Source organism: Nerophis ophidion, linkage group LG05, assembly GCF_033978795.1.
Source record: "Nerophis ophidion isolate RoL-2023_Sa linkage group LG05, RoL_Noph_v1.0, whole genome shotgun sequence".
NCBI lineage: Eukaryota > Metazoa > Chordata > Actinopteri > Syngnathiformes > Syngnathidae > Nerophis > Nerophis ophidion.
The window spans coordinates 51,954,762-51,978,424 of NC_084615.1; the positions used below are offsets into that span (position 1 = coordinate 51,954,762).

At 39.9% G+C, this 23,663-nt stretch overlaps 1 protein-coding gene across 1 annotated transcript in view; it reads left to right on the forward strand.

The window, feature by feature from the left end:
- The window catches only part of LOC133553373 (gamma-aminobutyric acid receptor subunit alpha-2-like), a 118,261-nt gene that overhangs the window by 65,184 nt on the left and 29,414 nt on the right, over positions 1 to 23,663 (forward strand). The window contains 3 exon segments of the mRNA XM_061901496.1: positions 2,728 to 2,948; positions 3,380 to 3,462; positions 7,510 to 7,653. Of these exon segments, the coding sequence (XP_061757480.1) occupies positions 2,728 to 2,948; positions 3,380 to 3,462; positions 7,510 to 7,653 (448 nt within the window).

A 23,663-nucleotide genomic window follows, 5' to 3' on the forward strand; every position in this document is an offset into this window, starting at 1 on the left:
AGTATGGGGAACATATTGACCATTAATTACTTGCTTATTAATATGTAAATTAGTAACACATTGACTCCCAATTAGTCATTATTAATTACTTATTAATGTGTTAATAAGTACTTATTAATTCCTTATTCTGCATGGCCTTATTATACAACCAGTAAGCCATTAACTAAGAGTCTAAGTTAACCTTAAACCTAACCCTCTAACCCTAACCCCAACCCCAAACCTAACCTGTTAATAAGCAACTAATTAATAGTGAATATGTTCCCAATACTAAAGTGTTACCAAATATACTATTAATCCCAAATTGCTTACTGGGGAAATCTACATTCTTCTCCTCTTGGCCAACATGCTCAATCTCCACTGCTTCCTCCTGAACCACGCCTATTCTATTTTGATTCGTCAGGAGTAACCAGAATATCCACCTCTTGCCATAAATACTATTTGTTTTTGTTTTAGTGGTGTGCTGTGTCATCTTTAATGATGTAAAAAGTGTGTCTCGGCTGAATAAAGATGAAAGATGGAAACGCATTAGATCTCTACTCAATCATCCACGAATAGTCCATCCATCCATCTTCTTCCGCTTATCCGAGGTCGGGTCGCAGGGGTAGCAGCCTAAGCAGGGAAGCCCAGACTTCCCTCTTCCCAGCCACTTCGTCTAGCTCTTCCCGGGGGATCCCGAGGCGTTCCCAGGCCAGCCGGGAGACATAGTCTTCCCAACGTGTCCTGGGTCTTCCCCGTGGCTTCCTACCGGTTGGACGTGCCCTAAACACCTCCCTCAGGAGGTATTCGCGTGGCATCCTGACCAGATGCCTGAACCACCTCATCTGGCTCCTCTCTTTACTTTGAGTTCCTCCCGGATGACAGAGCTTCTCACCCTATCTCTAAGGGAGAGCCCCGCCACACGGCGGAGGAAACTCATTTCGGCCGCTTGTACCCGTGATCTTATCCTTTCGGTCATGACCCAAAGCTCATGACGATAAGTGAGGATGGGAACGTAGATCGACCGGTAAATTGAGAGCCTTGCCTTCCGGCTCAGCTCCTTTTTCACCACAGCGGATCGGTACAACGTCCGCATTACTGAAGACGCCGCACCAATCCGCCTGTCGATCTCACGATCCACTCTCCCCCCACTTGTGAACAAGACTCCTAGGTACTTGAACTTCTCCACTTGGGGCAGGGTCTCCTCGCCAACCCGGAGAGGGCACTCCACCCTTTTCCGGGAGAGAAATAGAATAGTCAAATATACAAAAAAACACACGTCAGATGTTAGGTTATAGTTATCTACTTGAATTTTGATCGATTTGTCCTTCCTATGACATTATTTTGCTAAGGATTGTACTGTAGATTAGTCTGAGCGTGGTCCCTACATCCTTTCCTGTAAAGGGTTTGGGTTTGCAAACTCCTAGTGCTCAGGTTATGGGTGTGCTAATACAGACTGAAAGTGTTTGCATATGCTGTTTTGGCACGTTGAGCCCGATTAGATGGTGCACAAATGGCTGCGGGCACTGTGCAGAGAAAAAGGTGATCCTTTCAATGACTGATGACAAAGAGGAACTCTTTTGTCAATAAATGTGGATTGTCCGAAATATAATCATTTTATTGTCAATCCAGCAATTCCATCTTTGAACCGCTGGATGATAAAAATATGTTTTTAGTTTTTATATAAAATATATATATTTTTTTTTCTTACAGCCAGACCGGTACCTTACGATTTTGCCTACAACCGTGGCCTGCCTCAGAGGTTGTCAAGTCATGTTGCTGTGAAGTGTCTGGTCAGGTGATTTAAACAGTTGTTGGCGCTGTATTCCCGCTTGAGGTAGCAGGCCGACAGCGCCATCTGCAGTCCGAATCTTCTGAACTGTGTACCAGGTGTAGGAAAGTCGTATGTCCCGGTTCACAATCTGGGGATCGGTCTTCCGGATCTCGATGTCTTCTCTGATCCAACGGTGGTGTTTGTTGTTCTCGGTTCTGATGACATGGCCTTGGTGCCAATCCATGAGGTGGTTCTCCCTCTTGCAGTGGTCTGATATGGCAGACTTTAGCTGTTCTTGTTCTACTTGTTGTCTTTTGGCTTGTGTGCACGCTTTTGATGTTTCCTTTTCACATTATTTTCTGTGCTCTTTCTTCCTGATGTTAAAGACTGTGCCGGTTTCTCCCACGTATGATTTGTTGCACAACAAACAAGGCATCTCGTATATTACATAGCATTTGTGTTCTTGGTCTATTTTGTCTTTGGGGTGGTATGCATCATTTACTGGCGGGCCAGATGTTCACGGCCTGCAGTAATAGATATGCTGTGCGCATGTTTCACTGTTAGAGTCCAGCCCCACGGTGGCGACGGCTTTTCAAGTGGAACAAAAAGGGATTTATCTCTTCCTCTCACTTGCTGTGAATCCGGCAAACACACGTGCGATCACACATTTCCTGCGCTGTTGTGTGTGCTTTCCTTTGACAACAGAAGATTACACGGGTCAAGAGGTTGCCTCGGCCTCAGAGCCATTTTAGGAAAAGCTGCGAGGAACAAGGAGAGCACACATTAGCAAATACATCAAGTTACTCGGCGCTCCTGTTGAAAGTAGCAGCTGATAAGACAAAGTTGTGACAAGTCCACCATGTTTTCTTTCATGCTTCCACCAAGAATGGGAGTCACGTTCATCTTCCATACACTCACAGCAACATCTTGACTGATGACTTGCATGTTCCTGCTAATCTGTCTCCTCTCTCCCTCAGGAGTACACCATTGATGTTTTCTTCAGGCAATCCTGGAAGGATGAGAGATTAAAATTTCATGGACCAATGAATATTTTGCCTCTTAACAACCTGATGGCGAGTAAAATCTGGACCCCGGACACCTTCTTCCATAACGGGAAAAAGTCTGTGGCTCATAACATGACCATGCCTAATAAATTGCTGCGGATCAAAGATGACGGGACATTACTGTATACCATGAGGTAATTTATGGCACTATGATGGAGATCTAATCTCAATTTGGGAAAGATTTGAGCTCACGCCCACACTTGGACTCTCCAAGCCATGATTTATGTGCTTAGTAGGAAGACACAGAAACAACTAATAGTTTGCATGTTGTCAAATATTTCAGCAAATTTTATCTTACGATGATGACAATATATTACATATTTATTTCATAAAACAACATATTTTTTTATGCTAGTCTCTGCAGAACTGTTTTTTTTTTTGCTTTGCTGATTATAGCAAAGATAATTTCTGTCTGGAGGCGTTACATATGGCGAATGTCTTAAATAGTGCATGAGGCTTGTGAGTTGGATTTGTGGCTGTTTTTTTAATCTAATTTTGTTTGTGTGGCACTGTTGTAAATTAAGGCATTTGCAAAGTTTTGCTAATCTTTCAAAATTGGATGCAGGTTAACCGTCCACGCAGAGTGCCCAATGCATCTGGAGGATTTTCCCATGGACTTTCACTCCTGTCCACTGAAATTTGGCAGCTGTGAGTAACTCTGATACCTTTGCTTACTGTTCATTTCTTTTATTCTAGCGTTCAGAATGGCGCTCGTAAATTAGCAGTTTAACTAAGAAAAGCAGTATAGATGTGTGCTAGAGCAGTGGTCCCCAACCTTTTTGTAGCTGCGGACCGGTCAACGCTTGATAATTAGTCCTGGGGGGGTGTTCTTTTTTTTTTTTTTTTTTGTCATGAAAAAGGGCGGTTTTTTTGGTTGGAGGGCTAATTGTAAGTGTATCTTATGTTTTTTATGTTGATTTAATAAAAAAATATATATATATAAAGAATTATTCTGCGGCCTGGTGGTTGGGGACCACTGTGCTATAAGGGCTAATTCTAGGACATTTTGGCTTGAAATAAAAACATTAAAAAGACAATTTTCCCTAATTTCCTGTTTTGTATTACATTGAATACCAGGGTAGAAAGGTAACAGCATTCCAATTTCATGCTAAAGTTTTTTTTTTTCTTAGGGCTAGCACCTAGCTATTTAGATAGCTGTTACAAAACAGACAAACAATCTTAGTCGTAAATTATGCAAAACCAACTTTTCTTTCCTATTGGTACTGTTTTTGTGTATTTGGGATCTGCCTGTGTCCCAAAAATTTGTATTCAAACCATGGAGACATTGCGCAGATATTTATAAAATAATCTTGCTTTCCTTTATGCGACTGCCAGATTTTTGACTAGTGCACCCAGAACAGCCCATATCAACCCCGTTCTATCCTTCAATGGCTTCTAGTTAAATTCCACATTGAGTTTAAGATTTTAGTCCTGACATTCAGTGTGTTTGCTATGTCCCTACTTTTCAGGGGGGAGCCTCTGGTCTTCAGGCCAGGGTCTTTTAAATATCCCAAAAAACTTGTTTTAAAACCTGTGGAGACCTGGTATTCTAGGCTATAGCTCCCAGACTCTAGAACAATTTGCACCAGTCTCCTTGTGATCATGACTGTGTTGAAACTTTTGAGAAACATTTGAAAACTTCTCTTTTTAGTAAAGCTTTTAATTATTGCACCTTTTAACTATAATTTTTAATCCACTTTGTATCCTTTTTTTGATGTTACCCCTTTTGTTTTAATTGAATTGTTTTACTTCACCTATGTTTTGTAAAGCGCTTTGTGATTTTATCTGTGAAAAGCGCTTTATAAATAAAATGTACTTACTTACTTACTTACTTACTTACCTACTTACTCCAATTGAGCCGTTTGGAATTTTCACTTTCCTCTGAACTTTTCCGCCCTGTGATGTCAGCAGATATATCCATACATGGTAGCAATTTACCCAAAGACCGTTTTGTGAATCAGCCATTTGACGCTGAATTCAATAAGTTCCTTCTCTTTTTCTATCCTCTTGCAGACTGGTTTGTACATGTACCTGCATCCTCCGCTATTGCCATTTCCAATACAAAGTAGCGCATAATTCTAACTTATCTGTCAGTAGACTCCACATGGAAGCGCTAAAATCCTACAACATGGCTGACGGGGACAAAACACAGTCGAAGTGGAGGTGCGTAAAAAAGACCGCCCACAATACGGCAGATCCTGAGGAGACGGTCAGAAAGCAGCTTGAAGATGGTCTGTAAAACATAATCCATGACATGTTTTGACCAAAGAACAACCATTACATGTTGTGTAGACGGTAAGGAAGTGTTTTAAATGTAGAAAAAAACCCTCATAATAAAGACCCCTTTAAGCAAAGAAAAACTTCAGTTCCATCCTGATAAGTTCCGCAACAGTATTGCTTTAGATAATGTGAGATATTGACAAGGTTTTGAAGACAAAAATAATAGAAGAACGGACATACCTTCACACTAGCCATGCCTTTAGCAAACTATTACACAATTCTACCGCAGTGTTGCCAGATGGGCAATTATTAAATGACAAAATATCGTACCAGAAGCTTAAAACTATGCTAGTTCAAAGAAAATTATTATACATACACAATTTGATGCTGCTTGAAGACATCTGCCACAATAAAACAGTACTTTATATTATATAGTATAGTTTATACTATTATTTCATTGTACCTTCAAAAGCGTCATGTTATGACATTTTTTTTCTACATTTAAAACACTTCCTTTTGGTCTACATAACGTGTAATGGTGGTTCTTTGGTCAAACTGGATTATGTTTTACAGACCATCTTCAAGCCACTTTCTGATCGTCTCTTCAGAATGTGCTGTTTTGTGAGTCTTATTTACGTGCCTCCACTTTGACTGTATCTTCGTTCTGTCAGACATTGGCCTTGTTTCACCAAAAGTTCAGGAATTTTAAGTTCATGGATTCTTAAGTTCCTGGAACTAAAAGTTCCTGTAGAAGTGTGTGGTTTGTGTTTTCACCGTATAAATGAGTGGTACAGTATATTTCTGAACTGATACCATGGAAATAAACCGACAATATTAGGTCACATTCTTTTACTAAAGTGTTAGTAAATGAAATACAAAGCAAAGCAATAATATACAAAACGATCCATGAATCCATCATTTTTCCGCCATTTATCAGAGTCCGGGTCGCGGAGTCAGCAGTCTAAGCAAAGATGCCCAGACTTCCCTGTTTTCAGCCACCGCCTCTTGTTCCACAAAGAGGACACCCAGGGGTTCCCAGGCAAGCTGTGAGACATAGTCCCTCCATCTTGTCCTTGGTCTGCGCGAGGCCTCTGCCCCTTTGGACTTGCCTGAAACATCTCACCATTGAACTGCCCAAGAGGCATCCGTAGTAGATGCCCGAAACAATCTTAGCTGGCTCCTCACGACGTGAAGGAGCAGGGGCTCTACTCTGAGTCTCTCCCGGATGACCGAGCTCCTCTTCCTATCTCTGAGGGTGATTCCAGACATCCTGCAGAGGAAACACATTTCTGGCACTTGTATTCGTGACCTTGTCCTTTCAGCCATTACCCAAAGCTCGTGACCATAGGTGAGGGTAGGAACCTAGACTGAACGGTAAACCGTGAGCTTTGCCTTCTGGCTCAGCTCCTTCCTGACCACAACAGTCTGGTGCAGTGACTGCATCACTGCAGACGCTGCACCACTCCATCTGTCAATCTAACATGCAATTTGTCCTTCATTCGTGAACAATATCCCGAGATATTTGAACTCCGACACTTGAGGCTGAACTTCACTAGCGACCCAAGGGGTGCAGTCCACTCTTTTCCGACTGAGAACCATGGCCTCAGATTTGGAGTTTCTGACCTTCATACAAAACTATATGATTTAAAAACAAAGTGTACCGTAAACAACATAAAGAGTCCTCAGTGTCCAACAGTTAGAAAGTCGTCGCCTCAGTAATTGATAAAATCATTAAGGTCAGGCGATTTCTTATGGTTAATTTCTACTGTAAAAAACAATACATAAATAAGTAAATGTCACTGTCTGAGGTAACTAAGGCAAAATATGTCAATAAATTATCATATTCAACACAACTTATTTCCACCATGCCTTTATAGTTTAATTTACAATTTTCGGGATTTATGGGGTTCCTAAATACACAAAATCCGGTGCCAACAGTTGTTTTTTCATCTTAGAGGCAATGCACAACATCAGGTGTATCGCGGGATGCTCTTAGTGTTTGCTAACAGCATGAATTTGAGGGGTCAAATTAAGCCAAACTATGGAATTATTTTGAATTATTGATCGTACAATGAGTGGAATTGTTGCTCAAATACTGGATCCACTTGTCCAGGGAGTACAGGGGCCTTCCGCTCGAGTGCAGTTGGGATAGCTTCTGGAAGAGAAACCCGCACAGACACTGACAAGCGCCCGACAGAGAGATAAATCTAACCACATTATCCGTTCTTCTCATACTTGTATGGACAACTTTTTTATACTGAACTGATCAGCCAGGACCGAGTAGTGCCGTATCTCTTCCTATGGTTATCATCACATTTTCATCACGTGCTTATCAACACTTTCTTTCAATGGAACGTTTCCGTGTTTTTTGACAAAGCAAGTTTTTACTCATAGTTTGTGTCCACGGTCTTATTCATGATCAATGATAATGTACGTTAGTCACACTCAGCCTCTGTGCATGCTTTCTTCTTCCAGATGCCTACACCATCTCAGAAGTGACTTACGCTTGGACACGGAATGCCTCTGATTCTGTAGTAGTGGAAGAAGAAAGCTCTCGCTTGAACCAATATGACTTACTTGGACAAACCGTTGGACAGGAGACCATTATATCAAGCACAGGTATGTTATTGAGGGGGTTAGTTGAAGTCTCGAGAAAGAGTTCCTAATCTTTGTTTCCTCAGGACCCAACTTTTCCACTACAGAATAACACTGAATTAGAAATCGTACTCTTGATTTACAAACCCCGTTTCCATGAGTTGGGAAATTGTGTTAAATGTAAATATAATCGGAATACAATGATTTGCAAATCCTTTTCAACCCATATTCAACTTAATGCACTACGAAGACAAGATATTTGATGTTCAAACTGATAAACATTTTTCTTTTTGCAAATAATCATTAACTTTAGAGTTTGATGCCAGCAACATGTGACAAAGAAGTTGGGAAAGGTGGCAATAAATACTGATAAAGTTGAGAAATGCTCATCAAACACTTATTAGGAACATCCCACAGGTGTGCAGGATAATTGGGAACAGGTGGGTGCCATGATTGGGTATAAAAAAAGCTTTCCAAAAAAATGCTCAGTCTTTCACAAGAAAGGATGGGGTGAGGTAACACAGTGGTGAACATGCCCTTTCCCAACTACTTTGACACGTGTTGCAGCCATGAAATTCTAAGTGAATTATTATTTGCAAAAAAAAATAAAGTTTTTGAGTTTGAAGATCAAATATCTTGTCTTTGTAGCATATTCAATTGAATATGGTTTGAAAAAGATTTGCAAATCATTGTATTCCGTTTATATTTACATCTAACACAATTTTCCAATTCATATGGAAACGGGGTTTGTAATCATATTCAATAAATACAGTTTACAGCCTTGTCAAATGATATGAAACCATGATTTAATCACAAAGATTTGTATTTATCTACCACTTAAATGTAGGCTTTGGTCAGTCTGATTTAAAAAAAAATAAATGCTAGCCAAAATACTGCATAACAAATGACGAAACATAAATTTACATACAAATACTCCCTGCTAAAATAAATAAAATGAAATAATAATGAATGTTTTTCAAATAAATTGTCTATCAAATTTAAGTTCATATGAAAATACAGCCCCACCATTCCCATCATATTTTTTTGCGCTTTAGAAACTTCTTTATTATTTTAGCGCTAGACCTCTTCTGTTTGAGATTGTAATTTTTGCCACAAGTGGTGGGAGAAAGTATTACAATTGGGTACTGCTGCAGCCCATAAAAATGCCAAATTAGCAATTTCTCTTCAATGAATTTGAATAATAACAATTTAAAAGGTAATCATTTGTTTAAATACTAAAAATAATCTACAAACACAAAAATTAAACACTAATATCCCTTTATTTTCAATATTTGGATGATTCTAGGAAATGGAGTATACTACACCATTTTCCATCATTTGAAAGTGATAATATATCAAACTCAAACATTTTTTTTAATGGAAGATGATTTTATTACACAGATTATCGTATTCTTAATGTTTGAAAAAAACGCCCTGTGATGAGATGGCGTCTTGTCCAGGGTGTACCCCGCCTTCCGCCCGAATGTTGCTGGGATAGGCTACAGCAACCCCAAATGGGACAGGCGGTAGAAAATGGATGGATGGATGGATGTTTGACAAAACCATGCATTGAATGTGGCAAAAGCGTGTGCATGAAGTTTTTATTAGTGACATTTCTATGAAATTTGTAAAGCAGTCATGCATGACATACACACTTAAAGCATGATTCTGGAATACACCAAAAATATCAATTGCAATTTAACTTTCTGTTTCCAACTTCTATTCATATTTAATTTAAATTGATGAAATTGAATTGGAATTTGAAAATTTCTCAATTTATTTGAGAATTTTGCACGAGTTTGACCACCATCTACACACCTTCATCTATTTCTACACACTCCCTGTGTGTGCAGATGTTCATGTGATGTAAAAAAAATGTGCTGAAAGAGATCACATTTGTCACTTTTGTGAGGGATCTTCGTTCTGTCAGCTCCACACAGCGTTGCATTCCAAGCTGGGTTTGTGTGTTTGTATGGCTTGATATTGAACTTGTTCACCTCCCACGTGTTGCAGGAGGCGGCTGTAGCTTGCTGTGAGAAGATCTATTTTCTCGTTCTGTTGCTCTCTGCAGCATATTTAGCTGGAATAAGCTGAGACACATGGTTCATATTGGCAAGGATTAGAATCTAGGAGTGTCTATTTAATAAAGCTCAATGCTAACGGTTAGCTGCATTTAGTTTGGACCAGAGACTCAAAGTATGACAGGTGATCTGCTGCTGCTGAGACAAACCTTTCCATTCTCTTAAAACTCCCTGTGGGGTAAGAAGATGGCAGACCTTTAGAGGCCTTTTTTTCTATGTCTTTATGTGTATGTGAATAGAAAGATGGGAAGGAAATTGATATCCATGAGTGAGGCTGATGTGGAACCACAATTAAAGACAAAAGAAGTGCAAATGCCTGTTGTGACAAAAGGGATGCCCACAGGGGAGAAAAGCATGAGTGCTTTGTGCAAATCGGTGATTTTAGAGGAGGAAAGCATGAGTGCTGTGTGCACATCAATGATTTTAGAAAAAAAAAAGCATGAGTGCTGTGCAGTGTGCACATATATAATTTTAGAGAACAAAAGAGCAGGAATGCAGTGAGCACATCAATAATTAGAGAGAACAAAAAAAAGCATAAATGCAGTGTGCACATTAATAATTTAGAGAACAAAAAATCACGACTGCTGTGTGCTCATCAAATACTTTATTGTCCTGCATGGTGCGTAAACTTTGCAAGTACGACAAACAAGAAAAGAACTGACTGTCACACAGGTAATAACGTACATAAGCCCTAAAATTGCAATCGCTTTTAAATAGTGCTGTAAAACGATTATGGGCCTGATTTACTAAGATCCAAAGACCACATAGTGAACAGCGTGTGCAATCTATAAAATAGTGTGTACTATTAGTGGGTGTGTTGCGTGTGATTTTCTAAGACTGCATTTACAATTGAAAAGTGGCGCAGACTGCCTCATTTAAATGAGAATTTTGCGTTTACTATACGGGGCATCACCACGGAGACACTCTTATTCACTGCGCATTTATGTTATCATGTTCCTACCTGTGTCGTTTTGCTATGATTTTAAACATGCAGGAAACATGTACCAATTTATATGGGCATTTTAGAAGCAGTTCTTGTGACAGAATGGATGAGCTTGGCATTTATCACTCGTCTCAACACATTACATAATAATCTTGGTTTGCTTGCATTTCTAGCAGTACTGGTTTCATTTTGGTATTGGTTACAGTATATGTATGAAGTTATCTGTTGCAAAATACTTACATGGCAGCACAGTGGTAGAGGGGTTAGTGCGTCTGCCTCACAATACGAAGGTCCTGAGTAGTCAGGGTTCAATCCCAGGCTCGGGATCTTTCTGTGCGGAGTTTGCATGTCCTCCCCGTGAATGCGTGGGTTCCCTCCGGGTACTCCGGCTTCCTCCCACTTCCAAAGACATGCACCTGGGGATAGGTTGATTGGCAACATTAAATTGGCCCTAGTGTGTGAATGTGAGTGTGAATGTTGTCTGTCCATCTGTGTTGGCCCTGTGATGAGGTGGTGACTTGTCCAGGGTGTACCCCACCTTCCGCCCGATTGTAGCTTTGATAGGCACCAGCGTCCCCCGCCACCTCAAAGGGAATAAGCGGAAGAAAATGGGTGGATGGATGGAAAATACTTACATGTGGTGGTAGCTAACCTTCAGAAATGGTTGGGGTGAAGCTGCCAGGTATTTACAAGTTTTGTTGGGTTGATGATGTCATCATTGATGACATCAGATTATATCAACTCATAGGAGTTTAGTATGTTTTCTATTTAGTTCATCTTATGTTAGGTCAAAGAAATAAGAGGATAAGATAGCCTTAGTATCTTTCGGGTCTTTTATTTCAACACTATTGCAGGCTTACTGTTTTGAGGTGTAGAAATGTTAGATTTAGATTTGTGTTTGTAAACACACCTATGGGCAACAGTTACATATTCTGGATAATATTGGAAGTTATAAAAGAGCAGAAAGGTTGACTGTGATGGCCATTTCGTTGTGAATAAGTCAGACATGCTGAAGGCAAAGCAAATGCTTTTTACTTAATTGATTTGAGTGAGTAGATTTTTTGCCTTGTACTTTTTCATATGTTAAGTTGCTACTTTGATTTATTTTTGTTCAGTTTTACACATGTTTAGGACATGCTTTGTCAATACACAGACCACGCTTCCAGCAAACTGAAAGTCTGCAGGTTATCCATACATCTCTGTGCCATGTCTGTCATCGCCGGTAAAATGTGGAGACACTCCCGCACATTCAATGGGGGTCTGGCAGCAGACACTTTCGCATCTTCGGGCCAGTGGTGCAACTTGAATCCCTCCCTGTTAGTGTTGTTACACCCTCCGACAACACACCGACGAGGCATGATATCTCCAAGGTTCCAAAAAATAGTCGAAAAAACGGGAAATAACAGCGCTGAGACCCGGTGTTTGTAATGTGTTGAAAATGAAAATAGCGGCTGTATTACCTCGGAGACGTCACGTTCTGACGTCATCAACACATGAGCGATAAACAGAAAGGCGTTTAATTCGCCAAAATTCACCCATTTAGAGTTCGGAAATCGGTTAAAAAAATATATGGTCTTTTTTCTGCACCATTAAGGTATATATTGACGCTTACATAGGTCTGGTGATAATGTTCCCCTTTAACAGTAAGCGGCTGGGAGCAGGAAGAGAAAGAGGATACGGACTTGGCTGAAAAGTCGCGTCCTGCTAGAGAGAAAACATTTGTTAAAAACATATGATTATTAAAACCTTGTTTAAACCTGCATGCTTGGCTCATGTGCCGTGTCTGACAGTGGGACTGCGAGGACGCAACTTCCACAGAATGATATCCAGGGTGCCATATATGGTTCCTAATTTCAAAATGTAGAACATTGAGCTCCAAGAGTGGCCTGGGGTTGAACGTTACAAGTGATAACGCCTTGTATTTAGAGTAAACGTGTCATTTTGTCTCATCAGTCTTGTACATATTAGTCTTAAATTACCTGTTTTTATTTGTAACTATTTGTTACTATTTAATGTTTACATTCTACCGAGAGAGCACAGTCCCAAGTTAAATTCCCTGTGTGTTAAACATAATAAAGCTGATTCTCATTAGGTTTATTATTTTTGGTAACAAAAACCTGCAACAGCAATGTGCAAAAATAATTTGTAATGCAAGGAAGCAATTGAGTGCAACAATAAAATCACACATATATTTACAAAAGTAACAAATTCATTTATACAAAAAAAAAATAAATAAAATATCAAGCAAACACTTAAAAATATTAATGAACAGACTTACCAGAAACAGGGTAACAAAAATGGTTTGAATGCAAATGTAGGTGTGTTATGTAAATACATTTGATATTGAAATCACTACACTAACTTTAGTTGTTTTTTTTTTCATATTATTTGTTATAACTATGTATGCTGTCTCAGAGTGAGCTGTGATCATGTTTACACAGATTTTTTTACAATTAACCAAGCTGGTTCCCAGAACGTTGTGATTTGGGCAATTAACGTTACCCAAGGGGTGCATTTGGGTTGCTTTTTGGTGGTGCACGGTGCATACGGCAAGCAATTTTTCGGTTCCCGAAATGTTTACATTATACGTTCTTTGAATGTTACCGAATGTTCTTTGATGGCAATACTTTAAATCTGCAAATTAATTTCATACCAAATTGAAGAGGGGAGTTTGCCGAATATGAAAGAATGCAGGGCCATTTTTCGGGTGGAAATCGCCAATTTGCTGTTATCTGGACGCGTGCGCACACACTCACACACACACAACCAAGATAGCAGTAATTGCACACAGGCATTCTCCTTTTAGTTTTCTGGCGGCACATAGACGTTTGCATCAGCTTTCGTCTTTTTAACAAATGAATAAAGGGGAGTGATGTATGCTATAAAGCAAGTCAGCACATTTGTAGATTTTTGTGTGGCAGGGTTCCTGCCACCCTCCTCAAAATTGCTTAGTGCCAGTGAAAGCGATACAGACCCCCTCAGACCATGACAGAAGTGCCATTCCACTAGTTGTAAGCCGATGTATCATCACAAAAGTTATGCAAATATTTTATGAAGGTTTTAAAGTTAAATTTGAAAAGATGATTTAAATCACGTACGACCGCCAGACACTTCTGGATATGGACATATCGGGCCGTTTTGGACTGATAGACGTGTGCGTGCTAAACATGCTAACTAGCATGGGAATACGTCGGCGGCTACATCCAGCGGCCCGTGAAGCAGGGGAGTCTAGTAGCAGCGGGGGCCGTCTACGGAGCAGACGCCAGCGGTGTGATCGGAAACGCGGATGTCGAGCGGGGCTTAAAACAAAGCAGAAGGCTAATCCCCACAGAACACCACTTCCCTCCATCCCGAAGACGGATTTAGATGAAAGATGCGAGACTACTGGTCTGGGTAAGGAGTCTGTTAAATTAGAACAAGTTTTTTCTGCTTTGAGTGTTTCAGAGTTGGACATGTGTTTTACCGAGGTGGCTAACCATGATGCGTGCAGTTTATCAAAGCAACAAACAAACAATCGAAAAATCCCCGTTACTGAGGTGGCTAACTATGATGCGTGCAGTTTATCAAAGCAACAAACAAACAATCGGAAAATCCCCGTTACTGAGGAGGCTAACCATGATGCGTGCAGTTTATCAAAGCAACAATCAAACAATCGGAACATTCCTGTCGTATCAATTCGTAGATATGGTCGTAATTATACTGAATGCACTGGGTATAATAAACACAACATTATCAATATTGCTACTACGGATAATTTGATCAAAAATTCCCTAAAACAGCCCACTACCTATAATATAGGTTTTTTAAACATAAGATCATTGTCTCCCAAAACGTTATTAGTTAATGATATCATCAGAGACAACAATCTTAACGTCATCGGTCTCAGTGAAACCTGGCTTAAACCAAACGACTTTTTTGCGCTAAATGAGGCATGTCCTCCTAACTTTACACATGCGCATATTGCCCGTCCGCTTAAAAGGGGTGGGGGGGTCGCACTAATATACAACGAAAACTTTAACCTTAGTCCTAACATAAATAATAAATATAAATCGTTTGAGGTGCTTACTATGAGGTCTGTCACACCGCTGCCTCTACACCTGGCTGTTATCTACCGCCCCCAGGGCCCTATTCGGACTTTATCAATGAATTCTCAGAGTTCGTTGCTGATCTAGTGACACACGCTGATAATATAATCATAATGGGGGACTTTAATATCCATATGAATACCCCATCGGACCCACCGTGCGTAGCGCTCCAGACTATAATTGATAGCTGTGGTCTCACACAAATAATAAATGAACCCACGCATCGCAACGGTAATACGATAGACCTAGTGCTTGTCAGGGGTATCACCGCTTCCAAAGTTACGATACTCCCGTATACTAAAGTATTGTCCGATCATTACCTCATAAAATTCGAGGTTCAGACGCATGTTCGTCAAACTAATAATAATAATAACTGCTATAGCAGCCGCAACATTAATACGGCCACAACGACAACTCTTGCTGACCTACTGCCCTCGGTAATGGCACCATTCCCAAAATATGTGGGCTCTATTGATAACCTCACTAACAACTTTAACGACGCCCTGCGCGAAACCATTGATAACATAGCACAGCTAAAGTTAAAAAAGGCTCCAAAAAAGCGCACCCCGTGGTTTACAGAAGAAACTAGAGCTCAGAAATTATTATGCAGAAAGCTGGAACGCAAATGGCGCACGACTAAACTTGAGGTGCACCATCAAGCATGGAGTGATGGTTTAATAACTTATAAACGCATGCTTACCTTAGCTAAAGCTAATTATTACTCAAATCTCATCCACCGTAATAAAAACGATCCTAAATTTTTGTTTAGTACGGTAGCATCGCTAACCCAACAAGGGACTCCTTCCAGTAGCTCCACCCACTCAGCTGATGACTTTATGCAATTCTTTAGTAAGAAAATTGAAGTCATTAGAAAGGAGATTAAAGACAATGCGTCCCAGCTACAACGGGGTTCTAGTAACACTGACACGATGGTATATACGGCGGATACTGCCCTCCAAAATAGTTTCTCTCGTTTTGAGGAAATAACATTAGAGGAATTGTTACAACGTGTAAATGGAATAAAACAAACAACATGTTTACTTGACCCTCTTCCTGGGAAACTGATCAAGGAGCTCTTTGTATTATTAGGTCCATCAGTGCTAAATATTATAAACTTATCACTTTCCTCGGGCACTGTTCCCCTAGCATTCAAAAAAGCGGTTATTCATCCTCTTCTTAAAAGACCTAACCTCGATCCTGACCTCATGGTAAACTACCGACCGGTGTCTCACCTTCCCTTTATTTCAAAAATCCTCGAAAAAATTGTTGCGGAGCAGTTAAATGAACACTTAGCGTCTAACAATCTATGTGAAACCTTTCAATCCGGTTTCAGGGCAAATCACTCCACGGAGACAGCCCTCGCAAAAATGACTAATGATCTATTGCTAACGATGGATTCTGATGCGTCATCTATGTTGCTGCTCCTCGATCTTAGCGCTGCTTTCGATACTGTCGATCATAATATTTTATTAGAACGTATCAAAACACGAATTGGTATGTCGGACTTAGCCTTGTCTTGGTTTAACTCTTATCTTACTGATAGGATGCAGTGTGTCTCCCATAACAATGTGACCTCGGACTACGTTAAGGTAACGTGTGGAGTTCCCCAGGGTTCGGTCCTTGGCCCTGCACTCTTCAGCATCTACATGCTGCCGCTAGGTGACATCATACGCAAATACAGTGTTAGCTTGCACTGTTATGCTGATGACACCCAACTCTACATGCCCCTAAAACTGACCAACATGCCGGATTGTAGTCAGCTGGAGGCGTGTCTTAATGAAATTAAACAATGGATGTCCGCTAACTTTTTGCAACTCAACGCCAAAAAAACGGAAATGCTGATTATCGGTCCTGCTAGACACCGAACTCTATTTAATAATACAACTCTAACATTTGACAACCAAACAATTAAACAAGGCGACACGGTAAAGAATCTGGGTATTATCTTCGACCCAACTCTCTCCTTTGAGGCACACATTAAAAGCGTTACTAAAACGGCCTTCTTTCATCTCCGCAATATCGCTAAAATTCGCTCCATCCTGTCCACTAAAGACGCTGAGATCATTATCCATGCGTTTGTTACGTCTCGCCTCGACTACTGTAACGTATTATTTTCGGGTCTCCCCATGTCTAGCATTAAAAGATTACAGTTGGTACAAAATGCGGCTGCTAGACTTTTGACAAGAACAAGAAAGTTTGATCACATTACGCCTGTACTGGCTCACCTGCACTGGCTTCCTGTGCACTTAAGATGTGACTTTAAGGTTTTACTACTTACGTATAAAATACTACACGGTCTAGCTCCATCCTATCTTGCCGATTGTATTGTACCATATGCCCCGGCAAGAAATCTGCGTTCAAAGGACTCCGGCTTATTAGTGATCCCCAAAGCCCAAAAAAAGTCTGCGGGCTGTAGAGCTTTTTCATTTCGGGCTCCAGTACTCTGGAATGCCCTCCCGGTAACAGTTCGAGATGCCACCTCAGTAGAAGCATTTAAGTCTCACCTTAAAACTCATTTGTATACTTTAGCCTTTAAATAGACTCCCTTTTTAGACCAGTTGATCTGCCGTTTCTTTTCTTTTTCTTCTATGTCCCACCCTCCTTTGTGGAGGGAGTCCGGTCCGATCCGGTGGCCATGTACTGCTCGCCTGTGTATCGGCTGGGGACATCTCTGCGCTGCTGATCAGCCTCCACTTGGGATGGTTTCCTGCTGGCTCCGCTGTGAACGGGACTCTCGCTGCTGTGTTGGATCCGCTTTGGACTGGACTCTCGCGACTGTGTTGGATCCATTATGGATTGATCTTTCACAGTATCATGTTCTCATATGTTCTCATAGTCATCAGTATCATCAGTATCACAGTATCATGTTCTCATAGTCATCATTGTCACCGACGTCCCACTGGGTCATTATTGTCACCGATGTCCCACTGGGTGTGAGTTTTCCTTGCCCTTATGTGGGCCTACCGAGGATGTCGTAGTGGTTTGTGCAGCCCTTTGAGACACTAGTGATTTAGGGCTATATAAGTAAACATTGATTGATTGATTGATTGAAATAAATAGGTTGTACTTGTATAGCGCTTTTCTACCTTCAAGGTACTCAAAGCGCTTTGACATTACTTCCACATTTACCCATTCACACACACATTCACACACTGATTGAGGGAGCTGCCATGCAAGGCGCCGACCAGCACCCATCAGGAGCAAGGGTGAAGTGTCTTGCTCAGGACACAACGGACATTACGAGGTTGGTACTAGGTGGGGATTGAACCAGGGACCCTCGGGTTGCGCACGGCCACTCTTCCACTGCGCCACGCCGTCCCAATTTAAATTAAAACAAACTCTAATCGAATATACTGCAAAGGAAGGGACTCATAAAACCGCCTCCAAAACTTTAACTCCGGACTTCTTCTGATTGTTTGAGTTTATGATGCATTAACTGACAGCTACATTACTCCCACAGGAGGTGGAAAAGTGTATTAACCTGAATATTGCTGCAGCCCCAACTTGACCACAGCTGAGAAACAAAATCATTTTATAAATTACACTTAAAACATGTGATCAGTATCGGCCAATCTCAATCATGGATGGGGGATCAGTATCCGAATCGGCAGCATAGAATTCTGATGGGAATTACCACAGTATTAATGGTGTTTGATTTGGCATGAACAAAAAGAGTTAAGAAATAAAGGATGCACTTAAAATGTTTATCAAACACTTTTAGTGTTATGTTCCTGTTTTTAAAAACAAACATGTATCCACATAAATGAAGACCTGTCAATCCATTTATAGAATAAATCTGCTACCTCTTAAGGCCCAAGCTGTTTGTTTACATGCTTTTTTTTTTTTATTTGTCTTTGCTATTTGGGCTTATTGGACCCTAATTAGAATAAAAACTATCAATCATCTCTTGATATGATGTACTTAGTCCATAAGTACACAACTGTGTACTTCATGTATAGTGACATGCTAATTCTTATTATTGCACTTTTTTCCCAAATTCCATTGTATATTATACTCTTCTGACACCACCAGATGGCAGTGTAAGTGTCCACATAAGCGGCCATAAAACCCCAATTAAGTAGTGTACACGATTTTGGAAGCTAGAGCTAAAAGGTGCTGTCCACACATGTAGCCACTAAGCCTCTAGAGGTTTTAAGATGGGAGTGCTTCTTGTTATAAAGGTAAATTAAATATATATGTTGACCAGCCTGGACGCCTCTCATGCTGCGTAAAGCTCTCACAGAGTTTGCTCATCACTTGACTTAAATTAGTTTAATGCTCTTAAAATATATTTATCATAGTAGTTTCAAATTTGAATAAGATCCGGCAGAACAAACAAAAATCAATACAATGTGTGGCAATGTCACAAATTCATGCAACAATGAGGAAGTGAAAGTACAAAGTTGTTTTTGTGATGAAAATGATATTTTTGAGTGATTGCGGTTTGTCATTAAAGCCATTTCACATTGCGATTTTTTAGTTTTCATAAGAAAGTAGTGCAGTAGATCTGAGAGCATGTGTGAGTCTCAAGACAGCATTGATCTAAATTTAGCAATATTATGTCGTGGCGGAAACAGGATGGAAGCAAGCGAGAGTCATCACTGCCGAGAGATCACTGCTGCTTTTTATGTTTGCACGTCCAGTTGTCAGAGAGGAAATGTGTATTAAGACCCAATTGTGTGTCTCATTCACTTATTGTGCGTTTCTCCCCCGTATCTTTCTTCTTGCGTCACCGTGTGAAAAGTAGCCTTTTTATGCATGGATTTTATTTTTCAATACAGACCTGCCAACATGAAAGCATTAGGGCTATCTTTGATTAAGGACTTTTCTCATCAAGTCTGATTGCGATTTTTGTTATATTAGCCAGAGCACAGCTAATGGGGATCCCCGCAAATAAACATAACTCATGTGCGACCTAATGAGCTAAACACTCAGATATTAAACAAAGTAGAGATTGGATGGTTTAGTGAGGTACTCGAATTTGTCCCACTGGCCTCAGTTTTGGCTTTGGTGGAGAGTCGAGAATACAAGGAAGTAAACATAACCAAGTTTCTTGAACTTGCAGAAGGATCATTTCTTGGGGTGGGAACAAATGATCCATTCTCTGAAGCATCACGATTAAAACTTGGGTTTTTTTCTGAATGAATGACCAAATGTCGAAATATCGATTTTTTTACGTATGTTAAATAAAAGAATAAAGACGGTTAAAAAAAATGCGGTATTAATGCCAATGTTTTCTAAATGTTAGTTACAATTTTTGTTGTAACTAACTATGGGAAAACTTTTAGCTAACCTTCTTTTAACATTAATTATTAGCCAGTGTTAATTTCATTGTCTAATTATTTTTGTCTTAGTTATTGTCAACAACCTATTTCCCCCTGAAGAATATTAGACAATAGTGAATCAGAACAAATGCATTTTGACTAAGACGATAAAAAAATTAACTGACATTTTACTCAACGAATCAAAACTAAACAAAATTTGACTGAAATGAAATCCAATCATATATAATTTTGTCATATATCGGAATATATCCAAATACAACTTGGTTGCAGTTCTCACTGCCAAAACAATAATGTGTGGATATAACATGTTTCACATCGTAAAATGTCTACACCTGAGAGAAAGTGAGGAAGATATATGTATATATATATTAGGGGTGTAACGGTATGTGTATTTGTATGGAACCGTTTCGGTACAGGGGTTTCAGTTCGGTGCGGAGGTATACCGAACGAGTTTCAACACGGACATATCCAGTAGCGTAAGCAATATTCAAAATGCCGGACATTTAAGGCATTTAAGAAACTCTGCCCGGAAAGCCCCGCAAAAGAGGACGTATCCGGTAGAGATGCGCGGATAGGCAATTATATCATCCGCATCCGCATCACCAAAGTCGTCATCCACCCACCGTTCACCCGAACCAACATTTTATCAGGACCGTACCCGCCCACCAACCGCCCGCCTCTACCACTCACAGACTTATTTAAACCTGTTACGCAGAGTAATGATGACAATTGGAACCACTAACGTTCTCGCGACAATCCAATAGCGTTCAACCTGATTACAAGAATAAGGGCGTGCTGTGAAGCCATTGCCTTAGACACCTTCAACAACATGTACGAACCGATTGTTGGTCCGGCAACATGTTGTGTGCAGCTTCTGCAATTACACGTTCAAGATTGAAAGGCATACTGGGTGATACAGAGTACACTGGTGGTTGTGATATAAACAACTTTAACACTTACTAATTTGCGCAATGCTGTGAAGCCACACCCAACAAGATTGACAAACACATTTCGGGAGAACATCCTCACAGTAACACAACATAAATGCAACACAACTAATACCCATAATTCTTTGTATGTGTTTGTCGTTCTTAATTGGTGTGGCTTCACAGCGTGGCGCATATTACTAGGAGTGTTAAAATTGTTTATATCACAACCATTAGTGTACCCAGTATGCCTTGCAGTCGTGTGCGTATTACCACAGAATCCACACACAACATGATGCTGGACTGACAAGCAGATCGTACATGCTGTAATAGGCGACAAAGCCAATGGCTTCATAGCACGCACTAATACTTATTATCTGGGTGACTACCGACAGTCATTCAGGAGAATAATAGTCTCTTATTGTCTTCTTCGCAATGTGACACGGGTCTTGAATGGCACTTTGAATGGCAAAGGAAGCAGATCACAGAACCATTCATATCAAATATTTCCGGATGGTTCAACCGCCACCCGCCCGAATCTAATTAAAATCTATTTTTTCGTCATGTCAACCGCCCAAACCGCAGTTTATCCGCGGACTCCGCGGATGAGACCGCAAACCGCGCATCTCTAGTATCCTATGAAACGAGGACGTATGGTCAGTCTTACCATGAATTGGTTAACGTGGACCCCGACTTAAACAAGTTGAAAAACTTCAATCAATCAATCAATGTTTACTTATATAGCCCTAAATCACTAGTGTCTCAAAGGGCTGCACAAACCACCACGACATCCTCGGTAGGCCCACATAAGGGCAAGGAAAACTCACACCCAGTGGGACATTGGTGACAATAATGACCCAGTGGGACGTCGGTGACAATGATGACTATGAGAACCTTAGAGAGGAGGAAAGCAATGTAAGTTGAAAAACTTATTCGGGTTTTACCATTTAGTGGTCAATTGTACGGAATATGTACTGTACTGTGCAATCTACTAATAAAAGTTTCAATCAATCAATCAAACTATCCTAGCCCGGCCGCTGCTAGCATGCTAGCAAAAGAGGTCATGTCCGGTGCTAGCAGCGATCCTGCTACGATAGACTGACCATACCTCCATTTTTCAACGGACATGTCCTCTTTTGCGGAAATTTCCAGGCGGAGTTTCTTAAATGCCTCAAATATCCAGCATTTTGAGTTATGGTTGCGTGTATTAACAATGTACGTTCCGGGTTAAGAAGGGGTTAAAAACAAAACAATGCTGCTGCTCCCTCACGCTGCAGCAGCATTCGGGAGGGAGAGACCGAGAGAGCGGGAGAATTATGATAAACGCGCATGCGTCTCCAGGTTCTGCTTTTTATCCACGTGTTTATCAGACTTAATTTTTTATTATCTATAGCAGGGGTGTCAAAAGTGTGCCGGAGGCCATTCGCGGCCCACAGCTAATGTTTTAAAGGCCCACGGCACATTCTAAAAATACTATTAAAATAAACAAAAACATAAAAAAAGTGAAATAATAAAGCTTGAAGGTTAAATGTAATTTAGAAAAAGTTGCCATGTTGACTAATAAAACAAAGCTGTTTTTTTTCTTTCAAACTGCCATTACCCAAAACATAATGTTGAATCAAAATAAATGGTATGAAGAATTATTGACCTATCCAAGGTTCCGATTACTTCACATCAGATATTCCACTAAGAAAAATATTTTTGGTGGAAGATTTTGCAAATTTAGTAAATAAATAACCAAAAATATTATATTTGGTTGTTTTCTTACAGTACCGAAAATGAACCAAACCGTGACCTCTAAACCGAGGTACGTACCGAACCGAGATTTTTTTATACCGTTACACCCATAATATAATATATATAAATATGTGTAACTGTATCATATGATATGATGCTATATGATGCCATCAACTGGGGCATCTACACCAATGGTTCTCAAATGGGGGTACCCATGCCCCTAGGGGTACTTAAAGGTATCTCAAGGGGTACGTGAGATTTTTTTTTTTTTTATAATCTAAAAATAGCAACAATTCAAAAATCCTTTATAAATATATTTATTGAATAATATTTCAACAAAATATGAATGTAAGTTCATAAACTGTGAAAAAAATGCAACAATGCAATATTCAGTGTTGACAGAGATTTTTTGTGGACATATTCCATAAATATTGATGTTAAATATCTCTCTTTTTGTGAAGAAATGTTTAGAATTAAGTTCATGAATCCAGATGGATCTCTATTACAATCCCCAAAGAGGGCACTTTAAGTTGATGATTACTTCTATGTGTACAAATCTTTATTTATAATCGAATCACTTGTTTATTTTTCAACAAGTTTTTATAGTTCAAGAAAGACCTCTAAAAATTAGCAATATTTTGCACTGTTACACAATTTAATAAATTAGAAACTGATGACATGGGGCTGTATTTTACTTCTTTGTCTTTTTTCCAACCAAAAATGTTTTACTCTGATTAGGGGGTACTTGAATTAAGAAAATATTCACACTGAAAAAAGGTTGAGAACCACTGATCTACACAACTGTAAGTTAAAATTATTTTTTCTGTATTACTTATTTACAAAAAATGATCAAGTAATTATCTCTGTCTCAAAAGAAGGGGAATGTAATAAAGAATATAAAAGCATGACACCTTTTTTTGTGTTTTTACTGCCTTTGTAAAACAGCAGTAGCTATTTTTCATCCACATGTCCTGCTG